This window comes from Tachypleus tridentatus, chromosome 11 (genome assembly GCF_004210375.1).
Source record: "Tachypleus tridentatus isolate NWPU-2018 chromosome 11, ASM421037v1, whole genome shotgun sequence".
Taxonomy (NCBI): Eukaryota; Metazoa; Arthropoda; class Merostomata; order Xiphosura; family Limulidae; genus Tachypleus; species Tachypleus tridentatus.
This window is the reverse complement of record NC_134835.1, coordinates 23,253,224-23,269,101: the sequence shown is the minus strand read 5'-3', so window position 1 is coordinate 23,269,101 and position 15,878 is coordinate 23,253,224. Positions and strand designations below refer to the sequence as shown.

General features: G+C 33.3%; 1 protein-coding gene across 1 annotated transcript in view; it reads right to left on the bottom strand.

The window, feature by feature from the left end:
- The window catches only part of LOC143231317 (talin-1-like), a 56,348-nt gene that overhangs the window by 18,818 nt on the left and 21,652 nt on the right, over positions 1-15,878 (bottom strand). The window contains exons 9-10 of the mRNA XM_076465867.1: positions 7,799-7,903; positions 939-1,044 (exon numbers count right to left, since the gene is read on the bottom strand). Of these exons, the coding sequence (XP_076321982.1) occupies positions 939-1,044; positions 7,799-7,903 (211 nt within the window). The remainder of the gene's footprint in view (positions 1-938; positions 1,045-7,798; positions 7,904-15,878) is intronic.

The following is a 15,878-nucleotide window of genomic DNA, read 5'->3' as shown; positions in this document are numbered from 1 at the left end:
TTCACAACCACTACTTCCAACATCTTTATATTTAGAAAAATAACAATAATTCCTCACATTCAATAATAAATAATACATTTTTTAAACATCACACAGAGCTGAGAATGATACCAGCTATTTATTATGCATGGTTTGACCAAGTAATGGCCAGTCTGTTAAAAATGCTAAACTACATCTTACTGAGCAGGATCAAATATACCTCAGTCATACATAACCAGGGATTTTTGGTTTTTGTATTATAATGGGAAAAAAACAAAGGAATTCTGTTGACAACTGGAAAATACTTCAATCTGAATTTCTGTCACATAATTCCACTTGCTTATTTATATCTTACCAATGTTCAGCCAAATCAGTGATTAAAAAATATTTGGTGTGACTGACGTTAAGATAGATTAGAAGAAAACACAACTACAATAAAACACAACTATAAGAAAACACAACTACAATAAAACACAACTATAAGAAAACACAACTACAATAAAACACAACTATAAGAAAACACAACTACAATAAAACACAACTATAAGAAAACACAACTACAATAAAACACAACTATAAGAAAACACAACTACAATATAATTTGATTTATTTTGAAAAAAATGTAACTTGTTACAACTCATAAAACATAAAAAAAAACATGAAGAAACTATGGAATGACTAAAACACAAAAATATTTTCATGATTCTAATTAAAGAAACAACTTTGAAATTTTCAAAACAATAAAAAAGAGATATGTATTCTAGTTTTAAAAAGTTTTAAAAAGAGATATGTATTCTAGTTTTAGTTGGTATAGCAAGATATATATTTATACAAGTCATACACTTTGCATGAACTTATTAATATTCTCATGTTAACAGTCAATACAACACACAAGAAGCTAAAAACAGAATTTTAAAAATACTTTCATAGCAAGTGTCACCCCTCTTGTAACAACCAACCTTTCAGGGTTTCGGCTCCACACACAACTTCAGAAATACACTGGGCAATATTTCTTGATATACTGATCAACTGTTGTTTACCTTCCTGACTAGGTCTCTGAATTACCTAATTAGAAAACAACAACTGTGTAATCTATTTATTTATATTTCTTAATTATAAGGTACTTCAGACACAATTATTTAAAATAACTTATCACAAATAACCTTTAATGTGATTTAAATGTTTCTTGAATAGTTAGGATGGTGGAACTCTGTTGATTAATATTTTACCAAAAACACAATCGACTGGTTGTAATGAGATAACAGTTAAGTGCCACTTAATCTTGATGTCAAATTAAAGTTATATCATTATGGACAAGAAACCAGTTTTCATGTGTTTATAGTTGGGTCACGCTTGTTTTAGAAGATGGTACTAAAACATCTGTATAATTCTCCAGACAGATATGTACTTCACATGCTTTTGTTTCTGTAAGTTATAACTTAGTGGAGCTGAATTGTTACTGCTACAACTATGGTTTGTATATTGGTAAACTCTTCAGATATTACTAGTGGAGTGTTTCTTCTTCCAATTCTCTCTATAATTAGTTTTACCAAAAAAATGTGGTTAACAATTTTAAAATAGTGTTTGAAGTCATATTACATTTATTAAGATCATTTTACAATGTTGGCTTTGTACACGGATTTAGAATAGTTAAAGCCATTCATAAACCAAGTATCTTCAACTTTCCAAAGACCCTACATTGTACATGAATTTAGGATAACAAAACCATTTTTACATCAAGCATCTGGACAAACTTTCCAAAAATGTTCCACTATACGTGGATTTAAAACAGTAAATCCATTCTCATAGCAAGTACCTCAACAAACTTTCCAAAATGTTCCACTATACATTGGATTTAAAACAGTAAATCCATTCTCATAGCAAGTATCTCAACAAACTTTCCAAAAATGTTTCACTATATGTGGATTTAAAACAGTAAATCCATTCTCATAGCAAGTATCTCAACAAACTTTCCAAAAATGTTTCACTATACGTGGATTTAAAACAGTAAATCCATTCTCATAGCAAGTATCTCAACAAACTTTCCAAAAATGTTCCACTATACGTGGATTTAAAACAGTAAAGCCATTCTTATAGCAAGTACCTCAACAAACTTTCCAAAAATGTTCCACTATACGTGGATTTAAAACAGTAAATCCATTCTTATAGCAAGTACCTCAACAAACTTTCCAAAAATGTTCCACTATACGTGGATTTAAAACAGTAAATCCATTTTCAAAGCAAGTACCTCAACAAACTTTCCAAAGCTTCTCCACTGTACGTGGATTTAGAATAGTAAAGCCATTCTTAGATGATGAATCTTGGCATGCTATCCAAAGTGTTCATTATACACAGCTGTAAGCTTCCATGACAACATTTAAGAAGATTAAAAGAACCCAAGTCCAACAGATAAACTGACTTGTTATGTATGACGCTCAAATGAGTTTATGTTATTCCAGTTACATTTCATAAAAACAGCCATTACTTTCATGGTGTGTCTAAAAGGTCGAGAAATATGAGCTCAATATCTTTCTTTACTCTTGGTAGCACAATATACACCTGACTTTATTACAGTCCTTCTTTATTATTGGTATTATGATATACTTCTGGCTTCATTATAACCCTTCTTTACTCTTGGTACCACAATATACACCTGACTTTATTACAGTCCTTCTTTATTATTGGTATTATGATATACTTCTGGCTTCATTATAACCCTTCTTTACTATTGGTACTATGATATACACCTGACTTTTATTTTTGATACTACAATATACCTCTGGCTTCATTACAAAAGGTATCTTTTATAACTTTAGCCTTCAATTCAAGAATGAAGGTATTGCTCCAGATGGTTTGGAGTGTGGTTTTGGAGTCCTTCCATGGAAAATATTCATATGTTATTTGGCTCAACATTGCTCACTAATCTTGCCCATTAAATATTTTTCTTTACACAAGCTTTCTTTAATCTTCCAGCTATAAGTTCTCCCACAATGGCATTACATCACTGAATGTTCAGGAATACACACAGTAAACCCTCCTATAATACAGGTTCTTCCAGCATGGATTTGCTTATAAATGCAAAAATAAAAGCCACTAAGTATCCGCTTAACACCGAAAGTTCGATTATGCAAGGTTCCCCAACACACAAACACATCAGCGACATGGATTGTTATAACCACCTCAACACAGATTCAGTCAATTTGACTGAATTTTTCAGTGAAGTATATTTAATAAACTAAAATAAAGATTTGTTCGCTACTATGTTAAATATTTGTTTTGAACAGTCCACATGCAAAGTCCTGATTTTCAAGTTAACATTAAATATACTTCTTTCATTTCAAAAAAATTTCATTTCTGTAATCCATAAAACCTCTAAGATATAGTTCAACTTTACATTTTATCTGTCATTTATTCTACACTATCTTTATATTGGATCAATTACTTTGACATCATAAACACCAAAAAGAAATCTAAATCATCATTTTTTTCTTTCTAAAATGACTTCCAAATTGTGACATGAAAATTTATTCATTCATCCTAAGGAGCCTTAAACTTCTCACAGTATATACATCTATTTATAATTAAATAATGCACTAAAGAACATAGACTAACAACAAGCAAAACATAAGAAATTTCCACCAACTCTCAAAACTATCCTAGATTTCTTAATATGTGACAAGAGCCATCATATTCAAACTAGTTGTTACTATTTCCAAGGAAATAAGTTGTGTTTTATAAGTGAAACTGACATCTGTTCAGAACACAATGTAATATACTGCATTATTTAACAGATGCAAACAACGATTTTCTATTTGTTATAGATGAAATATAATTAAACATAATATTAACAAATCCTGAAAGAGAGGATGTGGAAGGATGAGTCTGAGTGGAAGGATGCGTCTGAGTGGAAGGATGCGTCTGAGTGGAAGGATGAGTCTGAGTGGAAGGATGAGTCTGAGTGGAAGGATGCGTCTGAGTGGAAGGATGAGTCTGAGTGGAAGGATGAGTCTGAGTGGAAGGATGAGTCTGAGTGGAAGGATGCGTCTGAGTGGAAGGATGAGTCTGAGTGGAAGGATGAGTCTGAGTGGAAGGATGAGTCTAAGAGGGAAGGATGCATCTGAGTAGAAGAATGAGTCTGAGTAGAAGAAGGAGTCTGAGTGGAAGGATGCGTCTGAGTGGAAGGATGCGTCTGAGTGGAAGGATGCGTCTGAGTGGAAGGATGAGTCTGAGTGGAAGGATGAGTCTGAGTGGAAGGATGAGTCTGAGTGGAAGGATGAGTCTGAGTGGAAGGATGAGTCTGAGTGGAAGGATGAGTCTGAGTGGAAGGATGAGTCTGAGTGGAAGGATGCGTCTGAGTGGAAGGATGAGTCTGAGTGGAAGGATGAGTCTGAGTGGAAGGATGAGTCTGAGTGGAAGGATGACTCTGATTTCCTATTTAACAGTTTTTTAACCAAACAAAATTGAAGGCTATAAAAATGATGGTTTGTTTGAATAATTATGATTTTATAGTAAGTAGATTTTATAGTGAGTAATTTACCTTATATTGTAACTTGAGGGACTGGAGGTGGATACAATAGAGATAGTGGCGTAGCTAGGGGGGGAAGGGGGTACATCTGTCCCTGGGTGCAGCATCGGGGTGGAGGGGGCACCAAATTAATGTTACATAAATAGGAATTATGGTTTATATTTTGTCACGAAGGGGAGCGAAAACTGGCTTTGTCCCCAGGCGCTGAAAACCCTAGCTACGCCTCTGAATTGAGAATAGGAAATATCCAGAGAAAATGTGTAAAACTGTGAGAAATTAAGGATTATTTTAAATATTTACATTACAGAATTAAGAACTGAAAAGTTATATACTATTACAGTATGGATTATCTGCTAAGACTTTATGCTATACTAGTTAGTAAAACATAAAGTACTGTCATAAAAGTTTGAATGTCAGGCACTAAAACTTTGTGATGTGACATAAAGGATACCAATAAGGATATAAATAAACAACATCCAGCTTGCCAAGTGACTAGGTGATCAGTCTAAGTTCAGTGTCATGTAGTCAACTGATGTTTGCCATTGTTACTGCTTTTTGTAGCAGAATGGAAATGAAACACAAATCATCTTCAAGTATTGGTGAAACAAAAAGAAAGCCTCAAAGTTATGACAATAGCTGACAACATTCATGTCCTTGATAAGTTACAAAATAGGATGAGGGTAATATGCACAGGCTGGGAAAGTTGTGTGAATGAGTCTTCCATACGTACAATTAGAGAAAATCCGTGCAAGTGTTGTCTGCCCTTACAAGTGCTGAGGTTTCTCAAGTGCCTTGGATGAATCCATTCATGTAAAAATTGGAGAAATTATTGAATATGTGGATCAGTGAACAAAGAAGGGCTCTGTTGTTGGTATCACAGCTGTGACAGTTAGTATGAATGGATAGTTTTCACTGAAGTGGAAGTGCTGAAAATGACAGTGAATTTCAGGCAAGTGTAGGTTGGTTTGTCAAATTTAAGCAACAGTTCAACCTGCATAATGTGAATCGACACGATGAAGCTGGGTCAGCTGTATGGTTCCAGCCATGGTTCTTTGAATTCATTAAGGAAAAAGGATATGTCCCTAAATAGGTGTTTAATGCAAATGAGACAGGATTCTCATATATGAAGATGGGCAACAGGATATACATCAGCAAGGAGCAGAAGGTAGAATCCAGGTTTAAGATCTTTAAGAATAGGCTCACTTTGCTTTTCTTGTGGGAATTTATCGGGTGACTTTAAAAGCAAGCACATGTTTGTGTATCACTCTGCAAATCCACATGCATTAAAACACAAGAATGAGCAACATTTGCCTGTTGTTTAATGTTCCAAGAGAAAGGATTGGGTAACAAAGACAAAGAACTGGCTGCAAAATATTTTTTTGCACAAGGTTAAAGAATACTTGGTGAAGAACAACCTTGGGTTCTTCCAGTTTTGTATAATGCTACTGTCATCGTATGTCCCCAAAACACAACAATTCAGTCATCCTAACATGGAAATAATATTCTTAGCTCTCAACACCATATCCATCCTGATGGACCAGAAAGACATTTGTGACTTATTACACAAGGAATGTCTACAGACTGCTTACTCCAGTGTTTTCAAAAAATGAATCAAGTTTTGAAAAGTATATAACATTAAGGACTGTATCAATATCACAAGAATGTCATGGAAGGAGGTGAACGACCTCACAATAAATGCATACTAGCATCATCTTTAGCTTGAAGTTGTTAACTATTTTAAGGGTTTTCCAATGGTTGAGAAGGAACTTGCTAGTACTGTGAAACTTGCTGAAGACATCACAGGTGAGGGGTTCAGTGATATGAGGGATCAGTAGGTGGTTGAGAATCTCATGAGTAAGAACCAACAATGAAAACTTGAAGTGCTGACAGTGATGAAGACAAAGAACCCGATGAAGTCATCTTCATAGCAAAGGCTGTGTCCAATTTCCTATGAAAGGCAGATGAGCTGTATACTTGGATTCCAAAATGGAAACTCATTAAATTTAAAAGAGGGCTTAATGATGTTCTAGCACCCTACAGAGGAATTTTGAAAGATGTGTGCATGAAAGCCAAACAGTCAAAAGTTACCAACTCTTTGAAGCTAAAGTCAACTAATGTTATGCCTTTTCATCCAGTCACATCAAGATCTACATCTGCTTCATTGGAGACTTTAACTGACACCTCAGTCTTCATATCTACATTCATCATCACCATAAGTCTTCCCTCCATCAATGAAGGGTCTTCATTTTCATCATTAATAGGCGAGTGTTACAATAAAATACAGTGCTGTATTATTTTAATTTACAGGTGCAGAATATCATATGCGAACGTTATAACATTTATGATTATATATTTTCAGTTCATATACAATACTGTATAGGTAGTGTCTTTCATTTATGTGTAAAAAAATTCACATATAAGCATTTATAGGAGATTTTGTATCAAAGACAAGTGATCATTACATAGTGGACACAAATTCTTTAGAAAGAAAGGCCAACTCAAATATAATCAAAACAAATGCAAAAGAATGTACTTGGCAAAGTGGTCATCTATGGCTGAAGTACGATGAAGGAAAAAAAATGTCAGGTTATGCTCATGAAGTTCCTCCATAAAATCATGATATTCTATAACCTAATGAGCTTTCTGGCATGCTATTTTATTTCGAACAATGTAACACCAAGTTTGTAACTTTTACTTGTCAACTAACTTGTTCATTAAAGTACAAACAACTGACCCAAGTGTTTTAAACTTCACACCCTGGTAAACTTTATTTTGAATAATGTTAGCATGAAAAAATTATCCAAATAATGTTTAATTAATTCTCTGAACTGAAATATCTGTCACAATTGACGTACTCTAATCATTGTAGGGGTTTTGTTCTGTGGTATATCGATTAATGACATCAGATACTCTTAGTGAGATTGTTATACATAATTATGTTTTAAATAATTTGTTATATTTTTATAATTTTTTGTTCTGAGATCTACTGTTAACTTACTTTTGACCAGAAGCTTTTATAATAACTACAGTCTGACTTGTCTTTCAATTAGTAAGGACGCTAATAGGTTAAAGTGAAACTGTAACCAAGAATTAAGAAATATATTTACACAAAATAAGGGTGAGTTTAAGTGTACATATCACTCGTTAATTTATATTTTACCTCAGCAATACTTAAAATATATATATAAACTGAAAAAGTTAAAATGTAATTTTTATAAACACTGAGAATATATTATTAACAAAGCTTAATAAGAAATATGTTAATTAAACAGTGACAATAAACAAAATACTAACATTATGAACTGACATCAACAGTTCTCTGTAACTTAGAGCACAGTTACGGCTTGATTCTATTATTTGTATTCTGACATCTTGACTTTCTGCTGTGTAAGCTGCCATCTGTAAGACAAAATAACAATAACCTGACCATAATAAGATACAACTACAATAAAACATGTAGCTGACAATTTCTTACTTTATTTTCTGTGCTAAAAAGACCAAAGATCGTGAATTTTCTATTACTCATAGTAAGAAGAATGAATAGTCTGACCAAACATAAGCCACATAAAGTATTATAACATCTCTACACATTAAAACAAGCCACATGATGTGTTACAGATCTCTACATATTAACCTAAACCACATGATGTGTTACAGATCTCTACACATTAGCATACACCATATGATTTATCACAGATCTCTACACATTATCAGGAACCATATGATTTATCACAGATCTCTACACATTAACATACACCATATGATTTATCATAGATCTCTACACATTATCAGGAACCATATGATTTATCATAGATCTCTACACATTATCAGGAACCATATGATTTATCACAGATCTCTACACATTATCAGGAACCATATGATATATTATGAACATTTATACAGCAAAACAAGCTACATGGTGTATCATAAACATCTAGACAGTAAAACAAGCTACATGGTGTATCATAAACATCTAGACAGTAAAACAAGCTACATGGTGTATCATAAACATCTAGACAGTAAAACAAGCTACATGGTGTATCATAAAGATCTAGACAGTAAAACAAGCTACATGGTGTATCATAAACATCTAGACAGTAAAACAAGCTTCATGGTGTATCATAACGATCTAGACAGTAAAACAAGCTACATGGTGTATCATAAACATCTAGACAGTAAAACAAGCTACATGGTTATGTATCATAAAGATCTAGACAGTAAAACAAGCTACATGGTGTATCATAAACATCTAGACAGTAAAACAAGCTTCATGGTGTATCATAAAGATCTAGACAAGTAAAACAAGCTACATGGTGTATCATAAAGATCTAGACAGTAAAACAAGCTACATGGTGTATCATAAGATCTAGACAGTAAAACAAGCTACATGGTTGTATCATAAAGATCTAGACAGTTAAAACAAGCTACATGGTGTATCATAAACATCTAGACAGTAAAACAAGCTACATGGTGTATCATAAACATCTAGACAGTAAAACAAGCTACATGGTTGTATCATAAACATCTAGACAGTAAAACAAGCTACATGGTTGTATCATAAACATCTAGACAGTAAAACAAGCTACATGGTGTATCATAAACATCTAGACAGTAAAACAAGCTACATGGTGTATCATAAACATCTAGACAGTAAAACAAGCTACATGGTGTATCATAAACATCTAGACAGTAAAACAAGCTACATGGTGTATCATAAACATCTAGACAGTAAAACAAGCTACATGGTTGTATCATAAACATCTAGACAGTAAAACAAGCTACATGGTGTATCATAAACATCTAGACAGTAAAACAAGCTACATGGTGTATCATAAACATCTAGACAGTAAAACAAGCTACATGGTGTATCATAAACATCTAGACAGTAAAACAAGCTACATAGTTGTATCATAAACATCTAGACAGTAAAACAAGCTACATGGTGTATCATAAACATCTAGACAGTAAAACAAGCTACATGGTGTATCATAAACATCTTGACAGTAAAACAAGCTACATGGTGTATCATAAACATCTAGACAGTAAAACAAGCTACATGAATTCAATATCATAAACTTATCTAGACAGTACAACACACAGCTACATGCAGATTGGCCATCATACAAACATCTAGACAGTAAAACAGCAAGCTACATGGTGTATCATAAACATCTAGACAGTAAAACAAGCTACATGGTGTACATCATAAACATCTAGACAGTAACAACAAGCTACATGGTTGTATCATAAACATCTAGACAGTAAAACAAGCTACATGGTGTATCATAAAGATCTAGACAGTAAAACAACAAGCTACATATCATAAACATCAGACAGTAAAACAAGCTACATGGTGTATCATAAACATCTTGACAGTAAAACAAGCTACATGGTGTATCATAAATATCTAGACAGTTAAAACAAAGCTACACATGGTGTATCATAAACATCTAGACAGTACAACAAAGCTACATGTTAATATCATAAAGATCTAGACAGTAAAACAAGCTTCATGGTGTATCATAGAAAGATCACAGACAGTAAAACAAGCTACATGGTGTATCATAAACATCTAGACAGTTAAAACAAGAAGCCACATGGTGTATCATAAAGATCTAGACAGTAAAACAAGCTACATGGTGTATCATAAACATCTTGAGACAGTACAACAAGCTACATGGTGTATCATAAAGATCTAGACAGTAAAACAAGCTACATGGTGCATCATAAACATCTAGACAGTAAAACAAGCTACATGGTGTATCATAAACATCTAGACAGTACAACAAAGCTACATGGTGTATCATAAACATCTAGACAGTAAAACAAGCCATACAAAGTGTATCATAAACATCTAGACAGTAAAACAAGCTACATGGTGCATCATAAACATCTAGACAGTAAAACAAGCTACATGGTGTATCATAAAGATCTAGACAGTAAAACAAGCTACATGGTGTATCATAAAGATCCAGACAGTAAAACAAGCTGGTATCATAAACATCTAGACAGTAAAACAAGCTACATGGTGTAATCATAAACATCTAGACAGTAAAACAAGCCGCATCATAAACATCTAGACAGTAAAACAAGCTACATTACATAAATCATAAAGATCTAGACAGTAAAACTAAAAGCTACATGGTGTATCATAAACATCTAGACAGTAAAAACTAGCTTCCACACATGGTGTATCATAAAGATCTAGACAGTAAAACAAGCTACATGGTTATATCATAAACATCTAGACAGTAAAACAAGCTACATGGTGTATCATAAAGATCTGGACAGTTAAAACAAGCTACATGGTGTATCATAAACATCTAGACAGTAAAACAAGCGCTACATGGTGTATCATAAAGATCTAGACAGTAAAACAAGCTACATGGTGTAATCATAAACATCTAGACAGTAAAATAAACAAGCTACAGTTATATCATAAACATCTAGACAGTAAAACAAGCCACATGGTGTATCATAAACATCTAGACAGTAAAACAAGCTACATGGAACATCATAAACATCTAGACAGTAAAACAAGAAGCATGGTGTATCATAAACATCTAGACAGTACAACAAGCTACATGGTGTATCAAAAACATCTAGACAGTAAGCCTTGCTACATGGTGTATCATAAAGATCTAGACAGTAAAACAAGCTACATGGTTGTATCATAAACATCTAGACAGTAAAACAAGCTACATGGTGTATCATAAACATCTAGACAGTAAAACAAGCAGTAAAACAACATGGTGTATCATAAACATCTAGACAGTAAAACAAGCTACATGGTGTATCATAAACATCTAGACAGTAAAACAAGCTACATGGTGTATCATAAACATCTAGACAGTAAAACAAGCTACATGGTGTATCATAAACATCTAGACAGTAAAACAAGCTACATGGTGTATCATAAACATCTAGACAGTAAAACAAGCTACATGGTGTATCATAAACATCTAGACAGTAAAACAAGCTACATGGTGTATCATAAACATCTAGACAGTAAAACAAGCTACATGGTGTATCATAAACATCTAGACAGTAAAACAAGCTACATGGTGTATCATAAACATCTAGACAGTACAACAAGCTACATGGTGTATCATAAACATCTAGACAGTAAAACAAGCTACATGGTGTATCATAAAAAGATCTAGACAGTAAAACAAGCTACATGGTGTATCATAAACATCTAGACAGTAAAACAAGCTTCCATGGTGTATCATAAAGATCTAGACAGTAAAACAAGCTACATGGTGTATCATAAACATCTAGACAGTAAAACAAGCTACATGGTGTATCATAAACATCTAGACAGTAAAACAAGCTACATGGTGTATCATAAACATCTAGACAGTAAAACAAGCTACATGGTGTATCATAAACATCTAGACAGTACAACAAGCTACATGGTGTATCATAAAGATCTAGACAGTAAAACAAGCTTCATGGTGTATCATAAAGATCTAGACAGTAAAACAAGCTACATGGTGTATCATAAACATCTAGACAGTAAAACAAGCTACATGGTGTATCATAAAGATCTAGACAGTAAAACAAGCTACATGGTGTATCATAAACATCTAGACAGTAAAACAAGCTACATGGTGTATCATAAAGATCTAGACAGTAAAACAAGCTACATGGTGTATCATAAACATCTAGACAGTAAAACAAGCTACATGGTGTATCATAAACATCTAGACAGTAAAACAAGCTACATGGTGTATCATAAACATCTAGACAGTAAAACAAGCTACATGGTGTATCATAAACATCTAGACAGTAAAACAAGCTACATGGTGTATCATAAACATCTAGACAGTAAAACAAGCTACATGGTGTATCATAAACATCTAGACAGTAAAACAAGCTACATGGTGTATCATAAAGATCTAGACAGTAAAACAAGCTACATGGTGTATCATAAAGATCTAGACAGTAAAACAAGCTACATGGTGTATCATAAAGATCTAGACAGTAAAACAAGCTACATGGTGTATCATAAACATCTAGACAGTAAAACAAGCTACATGGTGTATCATAAAGATCTAGACAGTAAAACAAGCTACATGGTGTATCATAAACATCTAGACAGTAACAACAAGCTACATGGTGTATCATAAAGATCTAGACAGTAAAACAAGCTACATGGTGTATCATAAACATCTAGACAGTAAAACAAGCTACATGGTGTATCATAAACATCTAGACATGCAAAACAAGCTACATGGTGTAATCATAAAGATCCGGACAGTAAAACAAGCTACATGGTATCATAAACATTAGACAGTAAAACAAGCTACATGGTGTATCATAAACATCTAGACAGTAAAACAAGCCAACATAATCATAAAGATCTAGACAGTAAAACAAGCTACATGGTGTATCATAAAGATCTGACAGTAAACAAGCTACATGGTGTATCATAAACATCTAGACAGTAAAACAAGCTACATGGTGTATCATAAACATCTAGACAGTAAAACAATACATGGTGTATCATAAACATCTAGACAGTAAAACAAGCTACATGGTGTATCATAAACATCTAGACAGTACAACAAGCTACATGGTGCATCATAAACATCTAGACAGTAAAACAAGCTACATGGTGCATCATAAAGATTCTAGACAGTAAAACAAGCTACATGGTGTAATCATAAAGATCTAGACAGTAAAACAAGCTACATAATGTATCATAAACATCCAGTAAAACAAGCCATACATGGTGTATCATAAAGATCTAGACAGTAAAACAAGCTACATGGTGTATCATAAACATCTAGACAGTAAAACAAGCTACATGTGTATCATAAAGATCTGGACAGTAAAACAAGCTACATGGTGTATCATAAACATCTAGACAGTAAAACAAGCCACATGGTGTATCATAAAGATCTAGACAGTAAAACAAGCTACATGGTTGTATCATAAAGATCTAGACAGTAAAACAAGCTACATGGTGTATTACAAAGATCTAGACAGTAAAACAAGCCACATGGTGTATCATATAAACATACACAAAAAACAAGCCGCTACATGGTGTATCATAAACATCTAGACAGTAAAACAAGCTACATGGTGTATCATAAACATCTAGACAGTAAAACAAGCTACATGGTGTATCATAAAGATCTAGACAGTACAACAAGCTACATGGTGTATCATAAACATCTAGACAGTAAAACAAGCTACATGGTGTATCATAAAGATCTAGACAGTAAAACAAGCTACATGGTGTATCATAAAGATCTAGACAGTAAAACAAGCTACATGGTGTATCATAAAGATCTAGACAGTAAAACAAGCTACATGGTGTATCACATAAACATCTAGACAGTAAACATTCTAACAAAAAAAGCTACATGGTGTATCATAAACATCTAGACAGTAAAACAAGCTACATGGTGTATCATAAAGATCTAGACAGTACAACAAGCCACATGGTGTATCATAAACATCTAGACAGTAAAACAAGCTACATGGTGTATCATAAAGATCTAGACAGTAAAACAAGCTACATGGTGTATCATAAAGATCTAGACAGTAAAACAAGCTACATGGTGTATCATAAAGATCTAGACAGTAAAACAAGCTACATGGTGTATCATAAACATCTAGACAGTAAAACAAGCTACATGGTGTATCATAAACATCTAGACAGTAAAACAAGCTACATGGTGTATCATAAACATCTAGACAGTAAAACAAGCTACATGGTGTATCATAAACATCTAGACAGTAAAATAAGCTACATGGTGTATCATAAACATCTAGACAGTAAAACAAGCTACATGGTGTATCATAAACATCTAGACAGTAAAACAAGCTACATGGTGTATCATAAACATCTAGACAGTAAAACAAGCTACATGGTGTATCATAAAGATCTAGACAGTAAAACAAGCTACATGGTGTATCATAAACATCTAGACAGTAAAACAAGCTACATGGTGTATCATAAAGATCTAGACAGTAAAACAAGCCTACATGTGGTGTATCATAAAGATCTAGACAGTAAAACAAGCTACATGGTGTATCATAAACATCTAGACAGTAAAACAAGCTACATGGTGTATCATAAACATCTAGACAGTAAAACAGTAAACATGGTGTATCATAAACATCTAGACAGTAAAACAAGCTACATGGTGTATCATAAAGATCTAGACAGTAAAACAAGCTACATGGTGTATCATAAAGATCTAGACAGTAAAACAAGCTACATGGTGTAAACATCATCATAAATGGTGTATCATAAACATCTAGACAGTAAAACAAGCTACATGGTGTATCATAAACATCTAGACAGTAAAACAAGCTACATGGTGTATCATAAATCAAAGATCTAGACAGTAAAACAAGCTACATGGTGTATCATAAACATCTAGACAGTAAAAACAAGCTACATGGTAAAGATCTAGACAAACAATCATAAACATCTAGACAGTAAAACAAGCTACATGGTGTATCATAAACATCTAGACAGTAAAACAAGCTACATGGTGTATCATAAACATCTAGACAGTAAAACAAGCTACATGGTGTATCATAAACATCTAGACAGTAAAACATCATAAAGATCTAGACAGTAAAACAAGCTACATGGTGTATCATAAACATCTAGACAGTAAAACAAGCTACATGGTGTATCATAAACATCTAGACAGTAAAACAAGCTACATGGTGTATCATAAAGATTCAGACAGATAAAACAAGCTACATGGTGTATCATAAAGATCTAGACAGTAAAACAAGCTACATGGTGTATCATAAAGATCTAGACAGTAAAACAAGCTACATGGTGTATCATAAAGATCTAGACAGTAAAAAACAAGCTACATGGTGTATCATAAACATCTAGACAGTAAAACAAGCTACATGGTGTATCATAAAGATCTAGACAGTAAAACAAGCTACATGGTGTATCATAAACATCTAGACAGTAAAACAAGCTACATGGTGTATCATAAAGATCTAGACAGTAAAACAAGCTACATGGAAAATCATAAACATCTAGACAGTAAAACAAGCTACATGGTGTATCATAAAGATCTAGACAGTAAAACAAGCTACATGGTGTATCATAAACATCTAGACAGTAAAACAACATATGGGTGTAAAAACAACAGTAAAAAAGCTACATGGTGTATCATAAACATCTAGACAGTAAAACAAGCTACATGGTGTATCATAAACATCTAGACAGTAAAACAAGCTACATGGTGTATCATAAAAGATCTAGACAGTAAAACAAGCTACATGGTGTATCATAAACATCTAGACAGTAAAACAAGCTACATGGTGTATCATAAACATCTAGACAGTAAAACAAGCTACATGGTGTATCATAAACATCTAGACA